Source organism: Carcharodon carcharias, chromosome 5, assembly GCF_017639515.1.
Source record: "Carcharodon carcharias isolate sCarCar2 chromosome 5, sCarCar2.pri, whole genome shotgun sequence".
Taxonomy (NCBI): Eukaryota; Metazoa; Chordata; class Chondrichthyes; order Lamniformes; family Lamnidae; genus Carcharodon; species Carcharodon carcharias.
In genome coordinates, this window is record NC_054471.1 from 127,067,513 (window position 1) to 127,094,989 (window position 27,477).

Sequence of the window (27,477 nt, forward strand, 5' to 3'; positions counted from 1 at the left end):
CCACCCTGCCAAGATTCCTCTGGATCTTATGGCAAGAAATTTCTTGTCGGTGAGCGGGGGGGGCGGGTAAAATGACGAGTAAAATGACGTGGCATAACGTCAGGTGGAATTTGCGTTTTCTGGTAGGCGTGGGCACAGCCGAGTCAGCTGTGCACCTGCCGACCTGTCAACGGCCTATTTAGGCCATTAAAAAAAACAATTAAGTTAATTAGTGGCCCTGCCTGTCCAACCTTAAGGTTGGCGGGCAGGTCGGGAGCGCTGGTGGCCACCTGAAAAAGCAGTAATCCTCATCCACGGGCAGGATGAGGTTTCATTGCTGAACCAAAAAATTAAGAGACACTTTTAATTAACATTATGTCCATGTCCCAACTCATGTTGTCACATGAGGGGATATGGATGGTGAATGAAATTTTCACTGCAGTAACTTTTTTACTTTGGGCACCGAACTCCCTGAGGCACCACTTAGTATGTGCGAAGGAGCGCACTTCCAATTTTAGGAGCCCTTCCCCACGCACAGGAAACGCATAGGGCATCCCTGCGGATGTCACGCTGGGCAGGCCTTAATTGGCCCACACACTAAAAATGGCCGCGCCACCCCCGCCCCGATTGGGGATGCCGATCGGAGGGCCACCCGCCCATGCCCACCCCTGCACTCCGTCCCAACAGGGGGAAAGTTTTGCCCTATATGTTTCAATTAAATCGCCTCTTACCATTCTAAACTGTAAAAAGTTGAGGTCCCACCACTAATCGCTCTGGCATACCACTCATTACATCTCGCCAACCAGAAATTGACCCTTTTATGTCTACTCTCTGTTCCCTGTTAGCTAGCCAATCTTCCATGTCAATATGTTACCCCCTATATCGTGAGCTTTCTGCAGTAACATGTGACGTGGTGCCTTATGAAATGCCTTCTGGAAATTTAAGTACAGTGCATAAAGATTATCTACAACACATGTTACTTCTTCAAAGGCTCCAATAAATTGGTTAGACATTATTTCCCTCTCACAAAACCATGTTGACTCTTCTTGCCATAGCTGTCTTTACTAATAGCTTCTAATATTTTCTCTATGACAGATGTTAAGTTCCCTGCTTTCTGTCTCCCTCCCTTTTTGAATAAAGGAGTTACAGTTGCTATTTTCCAAACTAATGGAACCTTCCCTGAATCTAGGGTATTTTGGAAAATTAACACCAATGCATCTACTATCTCACTAGCCACTTCTTTTAAGGTCTTAGGATGAAATCCATCAGGACCCAAGGATTTGTCATTCCACAGCTGCAACAATTTGCTCAGCACCGCTTCCCTGGTGATTGTAATTTTCTTGAGCTCCTTCCTCCCTTCCAATTCCTAATTTACAAGTAGTTCTGGAGTGTTACTTACATCCTCTATAGTGAAGACCGATACAAAATACCCGTTCAATTCATCTGCCAGCTCCTTATTTTCTATTATTAATTCCCAGACTCAGTCTCTACGGGACCAAAGCTTACTCTGTTAACTCCTTTCTTTTTTAAATTTCTGTAGAAATTCTCACTTTCTGTCTTTATATTTCTAGCTAGTTTTCTCTCGAACTCCATTATTTCTTTCCATATTAGACTATTAGACATTCTTTGCTATTTTTTATATTCTGTCCAATCTTCTGACTTGCTACCCACCTTTGTGCAATTGTATTCTTTTTCTTTAAGTTTGATACAATCTTTAAATTTTTAGTTAACCACGGATGGTGGGTCCTCCCCTTGGAATTTTTGTTTTTTGTTGGAATATGCTTATTCTGTGTATTATAAGATATCTCCTTAAATGTCTGCCACGGCATCTCCATTGACCTACCCCTTAACCTAATTTGCCAGTTACTTTGGCTAGCTCTGCTTTCATGCCCTCATAGTTGGCCTCATTTAAATTTAGAATACTAGTTTTAGACCCCACTTTGCTCCCTCAAACTTAATGTAAAATTCAATATTACGATGGCTGCTATCTATGAGGTCATTAATTAATCCTATCTTGTTGCACAATACCAGGTCAGGTATAACCTGCTCTGTGGCTGGCGCCAGAACGTGTTTTTCTAAGAAACTACCGCGAAAACATTCTATGATTAGGTGACCTTTGCTTACTTGATTTTTCCAGACTATGGCCAGAATTTTACAGCAGTGGGATTTTACATTCCTGCTGAGGTCAGTAGGGTTTATAATGGCTCACTGCATCCACACGTGATCAGCCGACCTGGGAATGGTCGGGAAATGGGGCCAAGACCGCGATAGCTATGGGCTTAATTTTATGTCCCGTGGGCAGGCACGTGCCCGACCTGGTCAGGCTTAAAATCATGCAAAAAGACGTCGGGTGACTGTCCCGACATCATCATGCACTCGCACAATATTTCACTCAGTGGGTGTGCGCAAAAGTTGGAAGCGCGCCCGCTGACAATTAAGAGGGCGCAATTGTCTCCAATTTTCCGTGGCCCATCCAACCTTACAGCTGGCGGACAGGTGAATCGGCCAGGTGGCCTTTACATTTTTCATCAAACTTCATCCAAGGGCAGGATGAAATTTCCGTGATGAAATAAAATAAAAATAAATATCTGTGGACTGCATTTTTATCAGTTGTATGTTCAGGTGCTGGATTGTGATGCATGGACATATCTTGTAGCTTTTTAAAGCTTTATTTGAGCATTTTTAGATCTTCAGCCTTCAGAGAGCTTTCTCGCAGCGCTCATCTGCACCCGTGGAAACATCATCACCCCAACTCTTCCCGCCCCCACCCCGGCATCTCTGAGATTTTCAGCATGCGTTTCACACTGGCTGGCCATTAATTGGCTAGTCCAAACAGAGAATTTGTTTGCGATATGATCATAGTATACGGGAAACCCCAATTTCTGGGTTTTTTTCAGGCTACTGGGACCCCCATATCACTCAACAGGTCAAAAAGTTAAAATCTCCCCTCCCCCATAGATTTTTTTGTAGGCTTTGATTTTTTTTATGATTCCATACTTCAGTGTTCCATTGTTCCTTGAAATTGGCCTTCATTGAACTTATTTTATTCCTGAAAAACCAGAGCAATGAGGTCTGATTTCTACTCCTTGGTATCAATTGTCTGATAGCTGAGAGAAACTCACTCAGGCCTTGAAGTTGGGTAAGTTGCATATTTATGATCTATGGAATAAATCTTTTTGAGCCTGTTGGGGATAGCACCCTACAGCTGAATGGAGTTCTTTAGAAACCAGCTATCAATCTTTGGAGATTATAAACCTTGTTAATCAGTTCTTCTGTGCTGGATTTTATGGGGCCCTATTCCCCCAGCTAAAAAGACAGGGGTAGGGGGAAGCCCATCCAGCTGAAGAATGGCTACCTGGAATCCATTGGATGGCTGATTGGCCATTAACAGATTGGAGGCAGGATTTCTGCCCCTCAGAGACAGAAAGTCCTGCCTCAGAAACCTGCTGGTCAATCAGCGGCTAGCAGCTGTCCAGTACTGGCAATGCCGCCACATGCAGTGGCCACTGCTAGTCTTGCATTCTGGTAATGAGGAGGAGAATTGCTCTGTATCTCATTGCTCGTGTTAGGGGGTCTCACTGGGTGCCAAGCTGACAGGCCCTGGCGAGAGACGTGAGGGTCAGGGTTTGAGAGGCATGGGAAGAGGGGAACCTGGAGATGGGGTAATATCTTGGTGGGGGACTTCTGATGGGCCGAGAGGACCCATTAGGAGTGACAACCCCCATTGCAGGCTGGTTGCTTGGCATGGGCCTTTCTTGCTGCCAGTTAAATCCCAGTGGCAGCAAGATGAGGCCCTTAAGTGGAGGGCCTCAATTGGCCCATTGGCAGGCAGGCATCCTGACACTAGTAAAATTGTGGTGGGGACAGGCAGCAGGTAGATTGCCTGCTGGATTTATGCCCATCCACCACCTTCAAACCCACGGGCAGGGGAATGTAGAATCCAGCCCTCTGTTTCTTGTAATTCAAACAGTTGTGATTTCCTTTGCTCCATAGTTTTCTTGTGTCTCCTTTACCTCTGAGGACATTATAGATCTTCCAGGGATAAATAGTTACCCAATTGACAAAGATGATTTTCTTTAAAACAACTGAATGCTCTAATTACCTCTACTTGACCTTATTGTATATATTTGCATATGGTTAATTGTAAATCTTCATTGTGGAATGTAACTGATACTTACTTATTTTCCTTTTATTTAACCCATTTTAGGAGTTCTTCACCCCCCAGCTAAACAAAAAGGTTGGTATTTTCAGTGTAGAAATAATTTATCGTGTTGATGCAAATTCAGCTTCTGGTCTGCGCTGAACTGGGTGACCTCAGTTGACCACATATTGGGCTGGTACAGTTGATATCAGTGTCCCATGGCTCATGATTTGTATCTATTAATCCTTGCTGGATTTGGGTAGAAATAAGTTAAATTGCAACATTTCAACATGCTTTGGTTTGTTTTTTTAAAAAGTCTATATCAATACACTTTTGTTTGAAACAACGTTTAAGTATAACCCATTTCCAAATTTTTTCTGTGCAAAATGTGGTATATACTCTTTCTCCATGATCCCTTATATCTCCACATCTGAACATCTCTATTAAATGACTGATTTTGCATCAAAAGCCTTCTGGAGCAATACATTTAATATTTTCTGAGCATTTTGGGATGTAACTGTATTAGGTTCATTGTCAGTTCTGAAATAAATATGCAGGGAACACACATGCTGTTTGCCTGTAATTGGACCCCATTAACATTATCTGACTGAGCTGCCAGCACATCGCGACTCTACAGGCAGCTTGGCTATATTTTTAAAAAATGAGTATTGAGCCATTTGCAAGTCTGGTAGCAAGCCTAAAGTATCGTAGATCCTGTATAAGTCGACCCAGCGTATAGATGATCCAATTTTTTCGGTACCAAAATGGCCTATACTCGATGTATTTGTTGACCCACACCCTCAATTTTTCAGCTAATAATTACACGTTTAGGGCTACACTTATGTTATAAGTTGGTGCATGGGATAAAGCAGGTGATGTTGGCCCTGTTGCCAAAAAGGCGCATGGCAGTTTAAGACATGCCCACACAGAGCAGAACCACACTTGACGACCAGTGAACAGAAATGGTTCCTCCTGCACCACACCTGTGGTTCATGTTTTATATTTGGTGTTTAAGTCAACCGATGTTTTTGGATAGATTTTTTCGATGCTTCAAACATTAACTTATACGTCGTAATCTGCAATAAATACTGAAACAGAGGGTGTAATGGCAATGAGGAGGAGGAGTCCATTGCTCAAGTTACATTGATTGTTAAAGAATCCAAAGCACTCTGCTATGTCCAATTTCTCCTAAGGGGCATAAAATAAGAATTAGACTCCTCATTTGCATATGTAACGGAACTAACACCCTTTTAGAAGCTCCCACGGATGCCTGATCAATGGTCTGATACAATATCAGCTCAGGTACCTTGGCTGTCATTTAGTTGCAGGGTATTAGTCCCTGAAATTGGTCCACAGTGAGTTTATTTTATTCCCATAAAGCAGAATCAGTGAGGTCTGATCTCTACCCTTGGTGTCAACTCCCTGATAGCTGAGAGTAACTCACTCTGGCCAGGAGGTTGTATAATAAAGGACTAACATTAGAAGCACCTGATGCTGATATAACTATGGTGCAATGTCGCATGGCTAAGTAACAGAGATCTGGAGGGACCGAGAAGTACAACCTCAAGTAGAGTTACTGAAATGTGTGTACTACAAACTACAGTCTTAAGTAGCTTTCTCGGGTAAACAGTCAAACCTTAAAGAACACCATCTGGACCCTGAACAAATGATGAAACATGGGGAAAAATTTTCCCAACGTTGTGGGGGGGGGGGGAAAGTGCAGGAGTGGGTGTGGGCAGGCGCGCCTCCGATCGGCACCCCCAATTGGAGGTGCACAGCCATTTTACGTGTGCAGGCCAATTAAGACCCGCTCAGCGTGATGTCTGCCAGGAAGTATTATGCACTCCCTGTGCGGACGGGGGGTGGTGGAGGGCGTGTTGTGGGGGGGTGGGGGGGGATATTCCCTCAGCCGGGAGTGCTGCTTCAGGGAGATCATCTCTGATTTAAAACTTTCACTAAACATGTTTAAAAATGTTCCCTGCTATGTCCCCTCATATGACACTGGTCAGAATTTTCTGTTTGACGGGCGGGCAGGCAGGCTCGACCGACTTGGCGGCAGGCAGCCAATTGTCACCGCTGAAACCGTCCGCGCCGCCATTTTCCACAGGCGGGACAATTAAGGTCCGCCCAGCGGGTTAGCGACTCCTGTGGAGAACAGGAAAATAGACACAGGGGCGGGCAGCCTCAGACTGCCGATTCCAATGGGGAACCAGCAGCCTGTATAAAGATTGGCCAGGCAGCCTTCTTGATGCAGTGCACCATGGCCACCTGGGGAACGAGGGAGGGAGCTGTGATTCCACAGGAGCATGAGCAGGAGGAGGGGTGCAGGCTGCAGGAGAGGCCAGCGGGGGGCCATTGTGCTCCTCGATTCTCCGATGCCTGCCTTGCTGTCCTCCTCCAAGAGGTGTCCAGCCGTCAGCATGTGTTGTATCTGGAGGATGGGAGGAAGAGGGCCCCCCATGTCACCAGCCAGGCATGGGAGGAGGTTGGTGAGGCTGTGAACACCCATGATGATGTGCTGCGCACTGGCACCCAGTGCCGCAAGAGGTTCAATGATTTGATGCGCTCTGGACGGGTGAGTACCATGTCAGCCTTGGCCATTTAACCCAGAAGGTAGCCTTAGCCTTTGAGACCCCCCTGCATCCACCACCGCACTCCCCCCCCACCCCCACCCCCACCCCTCCACCCCCCACATCTTGCTGTTGTTACTGCATTGGGCATTTGGTGCATACTGGGTAGGCAAATGGGTACTGACCATGCTTACATCAGCCTTAGTGATAAGATGGGTTCTCCCCAAAGCATACGTTGGTGTTTGTGGCATTTGAGTAGTCTGGGGGCAACCTGCAGTGGAGACCACTAGACACATACTCAGAACTCCAACACATGTCATATTGATGGTGATGAGATGGCGCAAGGGGTGCCTCAAGGTGTTGTGGCCAAGCGCCGTCTGCTGGCCTCAGTGCTGCACCTAGTTATGCCTCCTTGCAATGGGCGCTAAGACCCGTGTGCTTTTCAAAGCTGAATTTGTTCAAGGTGGCTGTTGGGAGAGGTGGTTGGGAGCAGCCGTACTATCTTCTGGGAACTGATCACCAGTAATGTGGACAGGAGCCTCTGGAGGCCTCAGATGGGCCACTGTGGTTGGGGTATGGCGTGCGCGTGCAGAGTACATGAGCGATCAGCCCCAGTAAACCCTCTTCTCTGTTCTGCAGGCAAAAAGTCAACACAATCTGCGGGAGTGCCAGAGGAATGGAGGTGGGCACGCCCTGCTCCAGTGCCTCACAACATTTCAGGAGCAGGCCATGGAGCTGGGGAGGAGGCAGGAGGCAGGAGGCCAGGGCAGTGAGGCTGGGGTCCAGCGGCCAGGTATTTGAGGTCCACAGTGCCATCCACTCTGTCTGCCCACCATCCAAACCACTGATGATTGCTGCAATCGTTAATGCTGCAACACTGCTCATTTACAGACTGAGACACTGACATGTGGGTCATACACAAAGGTCCCTCGTCCCCTTGAGGATTCACATCTCCACCACCTTCCAAAGTTACCTTATCCCATTTGTGACCACTATCACCTTGGCCTAATATGCCATAGCATCGCTGCTGCACAGCCAAAGACTTATTGCATCTTAGTGGGGTTGGTACCTCCACCAACCTTTCAGCCAGTGCGCCCCATATTACTCTGTCCAAAAGGTTCTCAGCACCTCAGCTGTCAACCTCATGGCACTCAACTTAAATAAATGCCGCCATGTTCCTCATCCCTGTACCAAGGGGAAATGTTGCCTTCTGCCCACCCGGTCTATGCCCCTCCTAATGGTATAAAGGTCAATAATGTGACCTCTCAATCTCCTGTGATCCACGGAAAATGTCGCAATGATGTTTCCTCAGCACCGCAACTATCCAGGCCATCATGCATCCAGGTCAGGTACCTCTGCACTCTCCCCACTCCAATGGTACATATCATGCCATGTGGTATTCCTGAGGCCATCTGACCAGCCTGTCTGTATGCACGTCCAATGGTTGAGGCTTCTCTTGACTCTTTTCCACCCCACCAATGTTCGTCTCCTTAGGGTCTTGAAGGGCGAGTGACTTATAAGGCTGGGAGGGGAAAGGGATGAAAGGCTTAACTGAATGTACACTAACTGATGCACTGTTCTTGTTGTTAATTTCAGCATCACCACCAGATGGCTGCGCCCAGAGACACCGCAGCCCCCCCTCCACACCTGAGGCCCAACATGCGCAACTTGCCAGGCACCAGCGTACACACGGATACCTTGGTGGGGAATTTACTGTCGGCTAGTGTCCCGGATCACAGTGGAGAGGGCACTTCACAATCGCTGGAGGAGATGGTAGGCACAGAGAGTGCCGATGGTGCCAGCAGCCGGAGGACTGCAGGGGATGAGGCACAAGCTGAGTCCAGTACTGATGACGTGCCTCTGGAGTTGTCACCAATGCAGCAGCTGCAGGATAAGTGGCAGGAAGCATGTTTGCATCTGGCAGGGTTGCATGAGGGTGTGCTTCAGTTGGTCTCTGCGATGGAGGAGTCCAGGTAGAGTGCACGTGAAGGCATGATCCTCAGGACAGAGCTTCAGGCTTCTTCCACTGAGAGATTGGCGACTCTCATGGAGAGGGGGTTCAATTGAATGGAAAATCTTCTGATTGGGTTACACTCTGACCTGCAAGCCCTCACAGCGGTACTGGCCAGAGGTGGTCATTCCCAATGTGGGAGATATTGTGGGCACCAAGCGTCGGCGCTTGGTGCCCCTGCATCTGCGGTGAGCAGAGAGGTCAAAAGGGACCTCATGTCGGCACAGCAGCTGCCTATTGTCGCTGCGAGCCCGTCTCAGGGCGCTCCGGATGAGGGCAGCGGCTCCTCCACCCCTCTGCCAGTCAGCGTTGGTTCCATTGAGGCTGTGACAACTGGGGAGCTCCCAGTTCTGGAACTGGCCACTTCCTTCCAGGCGGGGCCATCACGGGCTCCATGGGCCAGAGGATGCCCGCTAAGGTCATCCAACAGGACAGCAGAGTCAGCAGGCTGTCTCACAAGCCACTCCAACCGATGGGGTGGCACCTAGACATAGCACCCATAAACATAAGCATGAGGCACGTTAGGCACTCAACGGGTATGTCACTAGTGATTTTGCCTTAGAATAGGGAACAAAATTCTTCTTATTGCAATGAAGTCTGTGTTTTTTTTTGGACATAATAAAGTCCACTTTTCTGACCATGGCTGAAGGTGTTTCCTTTGTGGTGCATTTCTCTTTTTCACAGACATATCATGAGTGTTTGAGTGGGCATTGATATTTCTGTACTAAGCCCTTAGTTGCAACTGATGAGGTGGAAGATGTGGCACCTTAGTTCCACTTGTGGATGCGCCAGGCAATGCTGTTCCTGCTGATCCATGTGTGTGGAGGTAGCTGAAGGTTCTTTGGATTAAATTATCCTGGGGGTCCCTGCCTCCTTGGTGTAGTAGCGGGTCGGTGTGCTGCCCCTCATCATTACCCTGTGCTTCCTCATCCTCTGAGGCACTGCTGGATTCATCATGTGCAGTCTCATCCAGGGCATCAAGGTCTTCATCATCAACTGCATCCCCCCTTTCCAGCGCAAGATTGTGCAGAGTGCAACATACTACCACTATCGAGAGATGCAATCTGGGGGATACTGGAGTGCACCCCCCCGAGCGGTCCAGCAACGGAAGCGCATCTTGAAAAGACCGATGGCTCTCTCCACCACAGTGCTTGTGGTGCCATGGTTCCTATTGTACCGCTGCCCAGCTCCTGTTCTTGGACAGCACAGAAGCATCATGAGTCACCTTCTGAGGGGATAGCCCTTGTCACCTACCAGCCATCTATCCAGTTGAGCTGGAGCACTGAAAAGCCCTGGCACCTGGGAGTGTCTGAGGACGTAGGCATCGTGGGAGCTGCCTGGGTACCTTGCACAAACTTGCAGAATCCGCATTCTGTGATCACGCACTATCTGCACGTTCATGGAGTGGAATCCCTTCCTGTTGACGAAGGCACCAGGCTCACTTGCTGGTGCCTTGATGGCAACATGTGTACAGTCTCTTGCACTCTGGATGTTGGGGAAGCCAGCATTTGCCACAAAGCCTCTGGCTCACTGTGCTTGACTTGCCTGGTTGCAACGGAAGTGGATGAAGGTCAATATCCGTCTGATCAGAGTGTCTGTAACCTGCTTGACACAAGTGTGGACAACTGATCTGGGGATGCCGCAAAGATCACCCACTGAACCCTGGAAGGAGCCAGAGGCATAGAAGTGGAGGGCAACTGTGAGCTTCACAGCCGCTGGCATGGAGTGTCCACCCACAAAGTTAGGAGAAATCTCAGGGCCAATCATCTGACAGATGTAGTTGACTGTCTCCCTTAAGAGTCGGAGCCTCCTTCGGCACTGCACCTCAGTCATATTGAGGTAGCTGCTTTGCTGCCTGTATACCCTGGCAGCAGGATAGTTGCATTTTCTGTGGCCCTTTGCATCTTGGACAACCTCTTGGCCGTGCGCCGCTTGTGCCTGCACCTGCCCTCTCAAAGGTGGGTCCCCTGGAGGCTGATTGTCCACTCCTGGCCTCCTCCTTATTCAATCCTTCTCTTTCTCCTCAGAGGAGCTGCCTCCAGTGGAGATGTCAGAACCCATATCCCCAGGCTAAATGGAGGCCTCCAGAAAGCTGCAGGCCTGAGAAAAATTATTGTCTGCAGACTGGTTTCAAAGTACACAAAAAGCACTTGGAAATCGATGTGAACTGCTAACAACCAAACAGGCAACTTTAAAACACTTTCTGTAATTAAAACTTCGTGGAAAACATGAACAACCCCTCTGAGTCCACATATCCCGACATTGCATGAGTTTTATTAAAAAATCTCCTACCCGCCTGCCTGTTGGGCCCGTGCGCCGATCCAACGTTCGCACGGGCCCCTCAAAATCCTGGACAATTGGCAAGTTAAGGGCCTTAACGAGGCCTTCAATTAATGGCGGGTGAGAGTTACACTACTGAGCGCGCCTGGCGACTGAAATATTGCAATGCCACGCGCTGACTTCAGGACGCTCGCGCGACATCAGCACGCAGCATTATAAGCGCTGATGTGCAGGCTACCCCACTTGCATTTCAGCTGGAAAATTCTGCCCACTGTCACATGAGTTGGGATATGTCCATGAGTTTTATTGAAACCTTTCTTAAAGATTTAAATATCCTCATGAAACCTCATCCCACCTGTGGATGAGGTATCCTGCTTTTTCCGAACCCCGTCAGGGCTCCTGGCTTGCCCACCAACCTTAAGGTTGGATGGGCACGTTCATTAACGACCTTAATTACTTTTGCAATGGCCTCAATAGGCCATTGACAGGTCAGCGAGCTCGCAGCTGACTCGGCTGCGCCCCTGCCGACCTGAAAATAGAAATGACACAGGGTGACGTCGGGAGTTCCACCCGATGTCATCCCGGGTCATTTTACGCTTCAGCGAGCGGGCACCGCCCCCCCACTTGCCAACTGGTAGATCCTGCCCATGGTGGCAGCAGACAGCAAAAGACCCAGAGAAACTCCAAGAAAAGATTACAGACCTGACAAACCTACGGTTCCTTGGAAGAAAGATAAAAAGAGAATTGATTGAAGACTCACTTGAAAAACTCGCACCATTGTGGGTGCAGCGGACGTAAGCTAAGATACAGGCCCCAAGTCCAGACAACATTGAGCCAGAATTTACAAGCCAGACTACAGAAGCAGCAGCAGATCCAGAGCTTATGACAAGCAGGGTGTATACACTGGCATTCCCAGAACCATTCCGAAGTGCTGAAGGCTTGCAACAGACTCAACACCGGGGCACCCAAAGAAAGAGATTTTCCAGATAACTAACAGCTTTAGGTTTGCACAAAAAGGTTTGCATGAGCAAAATTTAATAAGTGGAAATAAAACCTGGGGGAATCCATCGATTCATTCATTAATAACATTATAGGCTAGAAAAATGTTGTGCCTACGGGATCCTGAGAGATGCATTAATACACAATTGTATAGTAGTTGTGGTCCTAGATGAAACTCTTTCAGATCTCTGACAAACGAGAGGACTAACTCTCACTAATACATGACTGGCCAAGCTCAAAAAGCAAAATAGAATAGTTGCTCATGGGGAAAGTGATATCCTTTGGAAACAAATGAGTGAGGCCATTCAAAATGTCAGACAGAAAAGAGAAACCGCATTAAAGCAGAAGCTCATGAAATTGGGGGAAAGCGTGCCAACCACCATATTGAAATGCTCTAGGTGTGGTGAGAAAACCCTGCACAAACGGAAAGAGTTCCCAGCAGGGTCAACAGAGTGCCAGAACTGTGGAAAGTTGGGAAATTCTAAAATTATCTGCCGTTCTAAAACACAAGTAGCCCACAAGAAAAGAGAAAATAACAAGGCCAAACCAAATAGAACAAATGGAAAAGCCAGAGAAAAACAAATAACCTTCCTAGGGAAACAGAAAATAATTACTGGAGCATTAAACTAGGAGTGAATGAATAGCCCACAGCGCTTAACTCAGACACAAGTGCTGGTGTTTCAGTCTTACCTGATGAAATAAAGTGACTTAAATATATCACATGACAGCCATCATCCATTTGGTTGCAAGATCCAGGAGGAACTACACTGAAAGTTATAGGATAATCCTTGGCAAGATTAAGATACAAGGTTAAAGAAATCAATGAACTTCCCCATGTCATACAGAATCAAGAATTATCATTGTTAAGCAGGAAAGCTTAAAAGGTGAGGCTGATACATAAAATTGATGGAATTGCTGATGAGCAGTCCAAAAATGTATTCAGGAATGAATTCCCAACATTATTTTCAGGTTTAGGAAAGTTAAAGCCAAAATATTATGTAACCTAGCAGCTGATTCTAAGCCAATTTGCCTCTTTACACTGAGGAAAGTGCCTCACCCACTCTTAGACAAAGTCAAGAGCAAGATTAAGAACACGTTACAGCAGAAGATTAGCTCTTGAGTAACCATGCTGATGAAGTGGTGTTCTGGAATGGTCATAGTACCAAAACCTAATGGTTCAATTAGAATCTGTGTGGAGTTGACTCAACTGAACAAATCAGTGGAATGTGAGATCCAGCCAAATGCATCATTGGATGAAAGTCTTGCCAAATTTTAGCAAAAGTACCCTATTCACTAAATTAAATACAAACAGCAGCTTTTGGGAGCTGCCTCTGGATAAAGAATCCAGACTGTTAACCATTTGTATAACACCATTCTGTCATTATTGTTTAAACCGGTTATCATTTAGAATTGCTTCTGTGCCAAAAATATTCCAAAGAACAATGTTTCAGATCCTGGAAGGCATGAAAGGATTAATATGTTATAGGGACGACATACTCATACACAATTCATTGAAAGAAGAACATGACTGTAGAGTGAGAGCAATCCTCAAAGTTCTACAGGAAGCAGGTTTGACATTGAATAAGAAATGTGAATTTGCAAGGCCAATGATTTAATTGCTAGGGAATATTGTGGGAGCTTCAGGAATAACAGCAGACCCACTGAAAACCAAGGTGATTAGAGAGTTCCCACAGCTTAGGAACATCACAGAGTTGCAAAGATTCCTTGGGATAATCAACCAAGTAGGCAAGTTCAAAATTTGGTGGAAATTAATGAGCAGTTGAGACAGCTGTTGAGATAAGGTCAACAGTGATGCTGGAATGTGGACCTGCAAAATGCTTCTGACAGGATCAAAAGTCTTCTAATTTCACCTGAAATCGTAGCATACTATGATTCAGAATTGCCAACAATTGTAGCAGCGGATGCTTTGTCTATAGGTTTGGGTGCAGCTTTGTTTCAAGTTCGAAATTATGTTAGTAGAAGACCAGTTTATTCCACCTCAAGATCACTCACAGACACTGAGGAAAGGTATGCAACCATTGAGAAAGAAGCATTTACAGCCACATGGGCCTATGAGAAGTTATCTGATTATGAGATGGGATTAAGGTTTAAAATTGAAACTGACCACAAGCCTTTGGTTAGTCTTCTTACCCAAAAGGGGATTGCAAAATTGGCGCCTAGAATTCAATGTTTCAGATTCAGACGAATGATACAGTGACTGAGTATGTTCAGGGGAAGTACCATAGGACAGCATATTTACTATGAAGAATACCAGTGGAAGGAATCAAAATGGAAGATTTGTATTTGATTGAGGGAGTGGAAGCATATACTTCATTCATTACCAAACACTTACGAGCCACTGAGAAGACACTACAAGAGATTAATCAAGCACAAAAGCGTGATGATGAATGCATCTAAGTAAAAGACTATTGTCAAAGAAGATGACCAGATTATACTCCTAACAACCCAATACAATGCCAGCACTTCAAACAGAGAAAATACCTCACAATCATTGATGATTCCATAATTCTTAATGATAGACTAGTCATCCCTAAAACACTTCAATTCAAAATTTGCCTAAAAAGTAAATCAAGGTCATTTTGGGATAGTGAAATTCCGAGCAACAGCCCAGCAGTCTTGTGGCCAGGCATTAGTCATTCCATAGAAGAAATAATCTTGAATTGCTTAATATGTTCAGTGAATAACCAACAGCAGAGCAAACCTCTTCTCCAATGAGGCCATGAGAGAGCTTGGGAATGGATTTACTTGAGCTTAAAGGCAAAGTATTTATCATTGTCACTGATTACTATTCCAGATGGAATAAAGTGAACAGATTGCACAGCATCATGACAGACGCACTCATTTAATCACTGAAGAGAATCTTCCTGACATGGTATCCGGGACATTGAAGTGTCAGACAAAAGTCCTCAGTTTGCTAACAAATTATTCCACAACTTTACATAGGAATATAGTTTCATTGCATGTTACTAGCTCACCCAGCTTTCCTCAGTCGAATGGAGAAGAAGAAAGATGAGTTTGGACAATCAGGAATTGATTAAAAAGAACAAAGATATTAACTTAGCCCCTCTTAGTTACAGAACCTCATTGCTACAAAATGGGATCTCACCATCAGAATTTAAAAAAATTTGTTCATGGGATGTGGGCGTCACTGGCTAGGCCAGCATTTATTGCCCATCCTCAATTGCCCTTGAGAAGGTGGCAATGAGCTGCTTTCTTGAACCGCTGCAGTCCATATGGTGTATGTATACCCACAGTGCTGTTAGGGAGGGAGCTCCAGGATTTTGACTCAATGACAGTGAAGGAACGGCAATATATTTCCAAGTCAGGATGATGTGTGGCTTGGAGGGGAACTTCCAGGCGGTGGTGTTCCCATGTGTCTGCTGCCCTTGTCCTTCTAGATGGTAGTGGTCGTGTGTTTTGAAGTTGCTGTTTATGGAGCCTTGGTAATCCTGCAATGCATCTTGTAGACGGTACACATTGCTGCCACTGTGCTGGAGGGAATAGATGTTTGTGGATGTGGTGTCAAACAAGCGGGCTGCTTTGTGCTGGGTGGTGTCGAGCTTCTTCAGTGTTGTTGGAGCTGCACTCATCCAAACAAGTGGAGAGCACTTCATCACACTCCTGACTTGGGCCTTGTGGACAAACTTTGGGGAGTTAGGGGATGAGTTACTTGTCGCAGGATTTCTAGCCTCTTACCTGATCTTGTAGCCACAGTTTTTATATGGCTAGTCCAGTTCAGTTTCTGATCCGTGGCAATCCCCAGGATTTTGATTGTGGGAGATTCCATGCGGTAATGCCATAGAATGTCAAGGGGTGATGGTTAGATTCTCTCTTGTTGGAGATGGCCATTGCCTGGCACTTGTGTGGCACGAATGTTACTTGCCACTTGTCAGCCCAAGCCTGGATATTGCCCAGGTCTTGCTGCATTTGGACATGGACTGCTTCAGTATCTGAGGAGACACAAATGGTGCTGAACATTATGCAATCATCAGCGAACATGCCCACTTCTGACGTTATGATGTAATTCCTAAAGAGATGTCCTGGAACTGAGATGATTGATTTCCAACAAATCACAACCATCTTTTTTTGTGCTAGGTATGACTCCAACCAGCTTTCCCTCTGATTTTTCCCTATGATTCTGACTGACTTCAGTTTTGCCAGAGCTCCTTGATGCCACACTTGGCCAAATGCTACCTTGATGTCAAGGGCAGTCACTGTCACCTCACCTCTGGAGTTCAGCTCCTCTGACCATGTTTTGACCAAGGCTATAATGAGGTTATGAGCTGTGTGGCCCTAGCAGAACCCAAACTGGCCGTCAGTGAGCAGGTCACTGCTGAGTCATTGCTACTTGGTAGCACTGTTCACCTATGAACACCTTTCACCACTTTGCTGATGATTGAGAGGAGACTGTTGGGGTGATAATTGGCCGGGTTGGATTTGACCTGTTTTTTTTTGTGTACAGGACATACCTGGGCACTTATCCACTTTGCTGGGTAGATGGCAGTGTTGTAGCTGTACTGGAACAGCTAGGCTAGGGGCACGGCAAGTTCTGGAGCATATGTCTTCAGTACTGTGGCTGGAATATTGTCAGGGCCCATAGCCGTTGCAATATCCTTAGCCTTCAACTGTTTCGTGATATCATGTGGAGTGAATTGGATTGGCTGAAGACTGGCATCAGGAGGAGGTGTAGTGTTAACATCAGAAGCACCTGATGCTGCTGTAACTATGGTGTATTGTTACATGACTAAGTAACAGAAGCTTGGAGGGAAGGAGAAGTACAATCTTATGTGCAGTTAGAGATGTACATAGAGTTGTAAATAAATAATAATGGTTTTATGGAGTACAGTCTTATTAGCTTTCTTAGGGAATCAGTCAAACCCTAAAGAACCACCATCTAGTCCCTGAACGCAAGACAAAATTGAGGTTGTATAAGTTGCATATTTATGATCTGTGGAAGAAACTTTTTGATCTCGTTGGGGATAAATACCCTACAGCTGAATAGAGTTATTCAAAACCAGGTTTCAATCTTTGGAGACTGTACTACTGTAAACCTAGTTAGCAGCTCATCTATTTCTTGTCATTCAAAAGGTGGTGATTTCTTTCTCCAGTTTTTTTTGCTTCTGAGGATAAATAGTTAACCAATAGAGAACATTTTTAACTGCTTTGGAACGGATTTAGACCCTAAGAATGTTTTTGACTAATTTGCTAGTTTTTGACTTAATTTTATAAAAATAGAAATGTCATGTATTTTGTCAAAAAAATGCAAAATTTCTGTTTTATTGAATCTGGAGAAAGGATAGAATCATATCGGATTTACAGGAAAATTGAATTTGGAGAGCTTTGGAATTTCTTTAAATATTTAAAAATGTTTATCATGTGCTGAGACAATTGGCAATTGTTCCTGAAGATCATTTCCAATCTCTTTTTTTTCATTAGTAGAACTGTGATTTTTCTCTGGGTTATCTCCTGGAAATGTAATTTCAAAAAAAATTTTTCGTCTTTCTTTTTATTCAGATGAACCTCATCCTCCATCTAAAAGAAAAGGTTGGTAGTTTCTCATCTTAATGCTACACACTCCCAGAGCATTCTTTTATAAGAGGAAAGCTAGTGATGTATTTGACATTCACTGCTGTTGCATCGTTTAAAATTTTGAAAATTGTATACCTGCTATATTAAGCTGTTTAATCTTTGTTTCATGCTTGAAATATCATATGAATCTATTCAGTTTTCTGAATACAGCTAATTTTTTTACAATTAGTTCAATTGCAGTATCCTTTTACTTGTTTTCCAAATGTATTGTTTACACTGTTTTCAGGTTTAAAAGGATTCCAAAATTTACCTATCTGCAGTGTTTTTCAATTTCAAAATGCCAATTTTCACTTGAACAGTTTTAGGATTTCACATTTGATTAAGTCTGTTACTAAATGGAAGATCTACAATTGAACATTTTCATTTAAACAACTTAAATAAATAAGTGGCACAATTAACACCGATTTAGCTCTATTCAGGCAAACAGAACACTTCGCATCTTTGTCTGCAAGCCTGTGCACTGCCTGATCTTCATTTCAATGAATCAATGAGCTCTCCAAGAGGTGATACAATTATGTTTCATTAGATTGAACAAAGCATTACTTGAATTTGCTATTTTGTATTACTTGTAGAGGTGCTGCAAGTGATATCTTTTTAATGAGTTTCAAGTTCAACTGTTCCTTTAATGCAAGACTACAAGGTGCATTTTCAACTCACCACTTAGGTGTAAAACTGACATTGGGGATTGGCTGCATGCTATTGAAATCACCCAATTTTCATTTGCATTAATTTTGACAGGAATTACATTTGGACAGGTTCTATAACAGGCAGCCATTTTCAATGTAATTTTTATAATTTGGTGTCAAGTTGAAACTCAATACAATTTTCTTTTTAGAGAATAGCATTAAATTGAGCGGTATCTGCATATTAATGATATCTCAGAAGTATTTTGATCAGCCTAAGGTGAAAGGTTTACAGAGTAAAGGATAAAGGTTCAGTCAACTTGACAGTCTCAAAGGTGAACTTGGGGGTCAGTGTACAGTTGAAGACCTGTGGACCAAAGATAGCTGCTTCCCCTGGCCAGTAAAGCTGTCACACTGCAACATGCCTGACAAACTGGGATTGCCTAAGTGTGTCCTATCGACAATAAAACATGATTAAACTAACTCATCCAATTACTGCCCCAACAGTAACATTACTTGCCAGTTTCTTAAAGTGTTGGAAGGATTTATCAATAGTACTATCATGGGACATCACTCACTAATTTAAAATACTCAGATGTTGGAAACCTGAAATAAAAACAGAAAATGCTGGAAACACTCAGCAGGTCAGGCAGCATCTGTGCAGAGAAGCTGAGTTAATATTTCAGATTGATGACCCTTCATCAGAGTGATGATTTATCCCTTAGTATCATTATCGACCTGAAACATTGGACATAATTTTCCCATTCCACCCAGGTGAGCAGGAGCAGAGAATCCAGCGGCAGGCAAAAAGTTGGAAATCTGCCGGCGTAAAAACAGTTTTCAATTCTCCCAATGACGGGTTAATGGTGAGTTGGCTATCCTGCTGACTGGTGGCGTGAACGCCATTTGCATTCATTAACATCTCATGAATGATCATTAAATTGCTGCTCGCCAGAATCTTGTGAGGCCTCCCAATCTTGTGTCACATCAGCGGGAAATTATGTTGGCCTCAAACCTGTTTGAAAAGGGGTGGTGTGCACTAGGCGGACCTCAGTTCACTCGTAACTTCGTAGCGCTGCACTAGTCATGTTGCGATGAACGTCACACTGTTGAGGCCATAGGTTTGGTCTGCTCCTGCTCTTTGCCTACATTGTCCCGAAGAACAGCACTGTGCTGGGGTACTCAGGCAGGCCTCCACTTTCAGACAATGACCAGTACTGTGGCCGGGGTTGGGGAGTGCAGGAGTCTTCTACTCCCGGTGGCTGAGACCATTATCCATAGGACAGCACTGTGCAGTGGTAGTCAGGCAGAACTCCACCTTCAAGAATTAGCACTTCAGCTAGGGGTGGGCTGTGAGGCGAGGGTGGGGATGACAAACATGAAGTGGTCAATGGGAAGGAAGGCTATGGAAGGGGTGTGAGGGGGAAAGGTGAAGGGGAGGGAAGGCTGTGGAATGGCTGAGGGGGAAGGGCGAACAGGGGTGGGCCTTTCTGGAGTTGCTCTCTAACTTCTTGTTGCTGCAAGAGTGAACAGGAGTCTCCTTAGAGAGAAAAGGAAGACCACCTCCTTGGGTTGAAACCAATGCCTTGATTAGCACTGTTAAAGGACTAATCAGAACTCAGTGGCTTCACATCATGGTCACTGCATCTCAAGAGTAACACATAGGAATGTAGAATTTGGGAATGCAGGCAATAGTGAAGGAGGCACAGCTGGATCATATATGGCATTCCATCAGTGAAGGCCTGACACATGTTCACCAGGCCAAAGGGCATCCACTCATTGACCATGAGCATTTGAATGGTCATTAATATGCCACATCAGAGATTGGAGCACAGAACTAGGTTTGGTCACTCATTTCAATTAAACCTTAGCATCCCATGCGGGGTTCAAGGTGTTACATATTTGCGATGTCATCTTGGTCACCTCTGTGTATGCTAGTGTCTCAGGGACAAGGTAGCATCAGCCACCATGCATGTAGGGCAGGAAAAACGATAGACCCTTACAGTTTCCATATGTTTCATCTTCTGAGCTTCACTTTCTTGCCCCTTGAATCATTAATGTCTTCAATGTTTTCTTTCAGAGAGAAGGCAAAAGCACATATGGATCCAAGGCTCAATACTGCCTTTGTCAGGGTCCTAATGCAATGGAGAGGCAAAGAAGGGAGAGGCGACTCCATGCACAGCTCTAGCAAGAGGCCATGCCTGAGGGACATGGTCAAGTGGAGCCAGAGCATGAACAAGAGGGTCAGGTGGAGAGACCCAGATGACAGAGGCAAATTGCCAGATCTAGGGTTTATTGTAGAAGATTCTCCTATTTACAAATGAGTGAGGGGCAATGCCATGCACATCTGCACTTACCCTGAGCTCTGGTACGTTAGGTACACCACATTCTTTGTGAAGACCTAACGCCACGTGAAGTTGGAGGGTATCCCTGCCAATAGCTTTGAAGGTGACCGCAGCGCTCAATTTCTTTGCCTCTGCATTTTTCCAGGGATCAACAAGGGACTTGTGTGGTCTCTCACAGTCCGTAACACATCGATGCTAAAAGGAGATCACAGATGCCCTTTGCAGGAAGGCTTATCATTATGTCAGGTTTGCTCTGGACAAGGATAGCCAGGCTGCAAGATTCACTGGCTTCACCGCCATCTCAGGCTTCCCCAAAGTGCAGGGTGCAATAGACTGCACACATGTGGCTATATGAGCTCCATGGCAGGAGGCCGTAATGTTTATAAACTGCGAGGGCTATCATTCCATCAATGTACAACTGTTGGGTGATCACCAGAAGCACATTTATGCACGGTACCCTGGGAGTTGCCATGACTCCTACATCCTGAGTCACTCTCGGTTGCCTGACATTTTTGAGGGGCCAGTACGTCTGCAGGGGTGGCTGCTTGGATATAAGGAGTACTCACTGAAATGGAGGCTGATGACACGGGTGCATCACCCAAGGAGACATACAATGCTGCTGACAGGTCCACACCTCCCTTATAGAGCAGACCATAGGGCTTCTGGAGATACGCTCCAGATGCTTGGACCGCTCAGGTGGCTCACGCCAGTACACTCCCGGTAGGGTTTCCCACATCATCGCAGTTTATTGCGCCCTTCACAACCTGGCAATGCAAAGAGGTGAACCCCTGCCAGAGGATGAACTGGAGGAGGCTGACAGCTCATTGGAGGATGAAGATCTAGAGGCTCAGGAACCTCAGGAGGCTGCTGAGGGTCAGTATGATCGCGATCATCCATGAAGGAAGGAAGATATGGGAGACGTGCCCGTGATATGTTAATTGCTGATAGGTTCCAGGAAGAGTAAAGTTAAGTGAGGGCTTATGGCCACATCTCTCCCAGCCCTCAATGCCATTCCCTTTCATCTCAGGGGATGTCCGATGATCTGCAGCGAGAATGAGTCTTTCATTCACACTTCCGTGTTCTGGCCTAATGAATCACCAGGCCATGATCTCTGCTTTGGTCCATGGTGCCCTGTGAGTGAGCTTACTATGGGAACTGAGAGCCCACTTAGGAACAAGAGTGATGCGAGAGTAGACTTGATGCCTTTGCTGCCATCTAATGATGCAAACATTCCTGAGACTGAGATGTGCACGTGCCTAGGGATCTCCTCCTCCCATGCATGTCTCTTCTTCTGCCATTACCACTGAGGAGACACAAATGCTGCAAGAATATCAATGCTGATGAACTGCCCTCACTCAATGGTGTTCCTTGAGGAAGAAGGGTGAAAAATGCTTACATCACACAAAGATTTAAACACATCTCCCTGACATCACACAAGGGTGCGTAGACTAGTTCAACTGAGGTTGACATCACATGAATGTTAATCTCACAGTGGGACACTGTCACTGAGTGGGAGGATGGCTAAACCTTGAAATAAGAGGATTCCAATGTACAAGTTCACAACGCCTTCAGTTAACCAAAACATTCGCATAACCATCAAATGTATTCACAAATGGGAAATTTCTTTTCATGTATAGCACTGCCGTGACCCAAACATGACTTCAAAATTTTTTAACTTTCCTTACTCAACTGCTATGCCTAGGTGCAGCCCTGACATCCGCAGCAGAGGTGGAGGCAGCCTGCTGACTGCTATATCCTAATGTCTTTGATGAAGTCTTCTAGTGGCCCGTGGCCTGGAGGGCCCCAGCCTGATAAGAGTCTCTTGCTCAGAGGAAGAAGTGCCCTCAGTGGTATGAGCAGCTGGACTGGATGGGGTCGCAGGAAGAGGGGGCTATGAATGGCTGCACACCCTTGGGGTGTCCTGAGAGGAGGCTGCCGGGGTGTGTATTGGCTTCTCCCTCTGGGTGCCCAAGGGTCCTGCCCTGACTTCTGCAAGAGATGTTGCATCTGGAGGGAGGTCAAGATGACTTGTCCCCATCGTAATGGTGCACACTAGGGTATGTGGCCATTGGGTGTGGGGCTGAGCACAAACCCGGAAAGAGCCCCTGGACCAAGGTCTCCATGGTGGTTGCCAGCCTTCCCATAGTGACATTGTGGTGTTCGCATGTCAGGCGCACAACATCAGATAGAACGCAGGCAAACTCCTCCATCGTTCGCTCTCGTCTGGTGAATGCCGAATCTTTGCCTGTCATTGCATCTCCAGCATTGAGTTGGCGGCTGCTTCCAAAGGCTCATCTGACTCAGACTGAGAGGGTGGCTGGTCTCCAGCAGCTCTCCGAGTGCTGTGGGGACCTGTCAATGAGGTGCTCCCCAGAATGTGAGCCTGAGCCTAAACTATAGCTATGCCCCATCAACATGTGTATCTCTGAGCAGGTGAAGGGTGCTTGTGAGTGCTGTGATGTTGTGATGTTTCTTCTGGAGCTTCCTCTTCAGATGTGGTGTAGGGGTTCAGACTGTTGCTTGGCTGCTTTGTGGGCCTCAATCAGCTGGTGCCTAGAAAGTAGAAAATAGAGTTTCGGTTGATGACCATGAGCTATATAAGACTGCATGTGAGTCACTGTGATTGTCAGGATTTGGTGAAGTGATGGAGCTCTGATCCATACTAGGTTGCTGGAAGAGGCTGATCTCCCTCTCCCCACAGGAGTGATCCCTGTCCTCCCAAGCCAGCTTAGCTGCAGCCTCCTCAAACTCAGTGATGGAAATGATGCCAGCTGTCCATCCCTTGCTCTCGCACCTCTTGTGTGCCAGTTTGGCCTGTACGAAGAAAGAAAAGCAAGTGATGAGAAGTGATGGAGCAGAGGTCAGTTGAGATACATGTCCCCCGTGTGTGATAAGCCCTCCCCAGCAGGGCCAGAGGGTGGAGTGTGAGCAACATCATGGATGGGATGGTGGTGATGTGAAAGTCTTGGTGAGAGAATGAGTGTTGATATGTATCCCCCGCTAAGCGATTGCGTGAAATCCCTGAAGAGAGTCATCGTTTGAGTACATGATGCTATGATGAGGATTTGATGTTGGAGGGAGTTGAAGGATGACTTACACTGACCAAGTGGATGAGATCATTCATCCTCTTCATGTACAGTATGGCGTTTCAGGCATGGTTGCCAGCCATGCTGACCTGCTCTGCAACAGTCTCCAAGACCAGAGACATGAGGTTGCTGTGCTCCCTACAGCCATCCCTGAGATACATGCTTGTGTGCCTGCACTCCTCTGATCAAGGCCTGGAGGGCCTGGTGGATTAAGCGGAGTGCTGCCTTCTTCTTGAGGCTCTTGGCTGCCTTTTTGTGGCTGGCAGACATCTCTGCCTGTGTCCTGCAGACAGGTGGGCTGGACAGAGTGAGATGTATATGTTGGACTGATGTTTAAATTTGGTGCCCGGATCTTCAACCCTGCCAGAAGATGGTAGGTGGATGAATCAGTACCCGACCTGCCAGGGTATTTCGGCCTTTTACTGACTTGTGCATAATTAATTAGCTTCCAAGCAAGGAATCGGGCGTAAGTTCCTGCCATTCCGGCCAGTGGGGCGGCCCCCGAAACCGGGTGGCTGCTGAAACCGGCCGCCACTACACTTAGTCTCATAAATTGAAAGTTCTGCCCATTGAGTCTGCTTCTCTCCAGAGATGCCGCCTGACTTGCTGAGTATTTCCAGCATTTTCTGTGTCTACTCATCAATTGTCTGCTCACCAGGGTTCAACTTCCATTCTGCCATATCTACTTGGTTCCAGACCCCAGCACAGCTTTTATTCATACATGGTTGTGAGCTGAATGCTGGAGAAGATGTGAGAATAGCTGTCCTTGACATCAATTTAGCAGAGTATGGCACTAAGGAGCCACAGCAAAACTGAAGTCAAAGGGAATTTGAGTGAAATCATAACTGACAGAAACAAAGAAAGTGTTTTCCAGAAGCCAGTCACCTTTGAGGTGAATAACGATTGTCAGTTAGATTGTAAATAGTATTGGAAGGCAATCACACAGCCTTGCTTGATTCCATCTGGATTTTGAAGGCGTATATCAGATCTCCCAGTCAAGACAGTTGCGGTCATATTGGCCTAGATTTTTCAGTCTGTGCAATGCTGCTGCCCACGCAGATTTTCTCAACCCGACTCTTCTGATCACGGCTGGCACAGAAATGGGCAGCACAACATCTCCCTCCTAAGTCTAACGAGCAGGGTAGGGATGGTGGAAGGAGAGGACACACCCCTTTTTTATGGCACTAGCGGCTGCATCCAGGTAAGTTTGTAGATGATCCAGCCTTTTAATGAATGAGTGCAGATGGGTGAATGGGTGAGTAGATGAATAAGTAGGTGAGGTAGCTCAGTGGGCAGTCAGGTTGGGGATAGTTGGGTGGTTGGGGGATAATTGGGCAGTTGGGTGGTCGGGGGATGTCAGGTCATCTTGGGGACCAGTTGTCTGATCAGGGAGTTAGTTGGGTCAAGGGGTAGTTGGATTGGGTTGGGGTGGTTCGGGGTGTAGCTGGGGGGTGTTGGGTGGTCTGGGTTGTGTGATTACGGGGCGTGGGAGGTGCTTGGTGGTAGTCGGTTATGGAGACCAAGTATTAAACTGTCTTACATTTCCTGGGTAACTATCCAGGTAAGTCCTTTATATATAGCCCAAATCTCCACCCTGACCCTCTGTCTTTCATGGAGAGTCCCAGGCAGCAGGGAATCAGCCTGCGGGAGGTTTAAACTTTCCAGGCAATTCCTATGCCTGTCCTTGTGACAGTACTTCCCAGGGGACCTGACACCATCTCCTGACATATGACCCATCTCTGACAGAGACAGGAAGATTTAAGCCATCATCATGAAGCAATTGCAGGATTGTGATGAGGTTTCTTGACATTCAAATCTTTGGAGCATAATCCACAATGAGTCGCAATTTGCTGAGTCAGTTGCTTTGGTCAGGTCGATGATTGCAATGAAGCATTCCTAGTGTTGTTCTTGACATTTCTCTTGGATGTGGCTGGTAACAAAGACCATGTCAGCAGTTCTTCTGGAAGGTCTAAAGCCACACTAAGTCTCTGGGAGGATTTCCTCATCCACAGGAATTAGGCAATTCAGGACAATGTGAGTGTCAGGACTTTCCCTGTTATGGATAAGAGGAAAGTACCTCAACAGTTTTCACAGCATGATTTATCTCCCTTCTTGAAAATAGCTACAATTGTCACATTCCTGAAGTCAAGAGGAGTTCTTTTTCCTCTCAAATCCATAGGACAAGTACATGGAGTCTGGAGGTGAGGAAAAGTCCACTAGCTTTGAAAACCTCAGCTAGTATACCATCAGGGCCACAGGCTTTGTAGTTTTTCATCCATATGATTGCTTCTTGCAGGTCTCCCATCGATGGTGGTTTACCTATGAATTCTACACCAGGGGAGAAAGCCTGGAGAATATGAGCTGCCATTGTGGATTCATGGTTGATGAATTATTGAAAATGTTCTTTCCAGCATTGACAGATAGCATTGTTGTCCTTAAGAAGAGAAGCACCATTCTGTGAGTGAAGGTCTATAGATGGCCCTGGTGGCTTCAAAAAAGCTTTGCATGTCATGATGGTCGGCATATTGTTGGATCTCTCGGGCTTTCACTTCCCATCACGTTTCCTTTATCTTATGGATTCATCTTTGGGCATTAGCCTTGAGCTGTTGGAATGCTGCCTTCTTGACATATGACCTTGGGTTGTTCTGCCAGGCAATGAAGGCTGCTTGTTCTAGGATGTCTTTTCCATCTAACCAGCCCTGGTGATGGCAATGCTCAAACTCAATGATCTGGATATAGGAGCCTAGAAGAGCTGACTTTATTTGATTCCATTGTTCTGGAATTGAGTTGGATATGTGAAGATTTTCCAGATTGCTCGTGAGCTGCACTTGAAATTCCTCTCCTCTGTCAGGCTGCTTTAGGGCTCAAACATTGATTTTCTTCCTCTTGGACCTTTGGGCCTCATGATGTATTGGTGTTAGGTGGATGTTCATCATAGAACCCATTCTATTGCGTTCTCCCAAATAGCTGGTGCAGTAGTAAAGTCATATACCAACCTATTTATTGAAAGAGACCTTTATGGACGGAAAGGATCAACTACTGATTTGACTGTTCACCTAGCTCTAGCTGATTGTAGGCATGCAAAATGTCATTCTCCACTCAAACTTGACAGTATATTTTCAACAGTTATGTTCAGGGCTATCACTCGACTCAATATTGTGTTAATGGTATTCTTGTAATTGTTGCATACTCGAATCATACCTTTTTTTTGGGACCATGATCATGCCTGACTTCCACTCACTGGGGGAAGTTTTATGGAGCCCACAAGAGCAGGAAACATGGCATGGGGGTGACTGAATTAGGTGGGATGAGAAATTCCTAACGGCAGGTTGAGATGCCTTTGTGGTGTGTTGAGACTTACGCTGATCTGTGGAAAATTCATTGTCATGAATACTAATTAGCGTAAAACTTTTTAGTAATTATGTCTACCTTCAAGAAAAAGTCAGCAGCACACAAGAATCTCATAACACTTGGTTTACCTTTGGTTAAAGGCAGTGTGCACCAGTTAGCTTTCTGCAATTGTGTCTGAAGTCAGTGTTTTTTCTTGATTAACTCTACAGCAGAAAGGAGGGGAGCAAGAGAATGGCAGCTTGCATGGAGGCAAGGGTGACTCAATGATGGGAGTTTTGGATTGGGGTTGGAGGTATGGAGGAGTGGAAGAGCTATCCAAGAGAGTACAGAGGGTGGGGTCGGGGGCATGGAGGGATGAAGTAGGAAGGGCTTGGCATCCTGGGGTGGGGGTGATGGTGGGAATAGTTAGTCAAGGTAGAATGAGGGGCCTAAAGGGCAATGTCAGTGCTGTCCAAATGTGTGTCCATCTCAGGGTGTTGGCT

At 46.0% G+C, this 27,477-nt stretch overlaps 1 protein-coding gene across 1 annotated transcript in view; it reads left to right on the plus strand.

Moving 5' to 3' along the window:
- The window catches only part of trdn (triadin), a 389,006-nt gene that overhangs the window by 116,556 nt on the left and 244,973 nt on the right, over positions 1 to 27,477 (plus strand). Inside the window, exons 5-6 of the mRNA XM_041187396.1 lie at positions 4,187 to 4,216; positions 17,516 to 17,545. Coding sequence (XP_041043330.1) covers positions 4,187 to 4,216; positions 17,516 to 17,545 — 60 coding nt within the window. The remainder of the gene's footprint in view (positions 1 to 4,186; positions 4,217 to 17,515; positions 17,546 to 27,477) is intronic.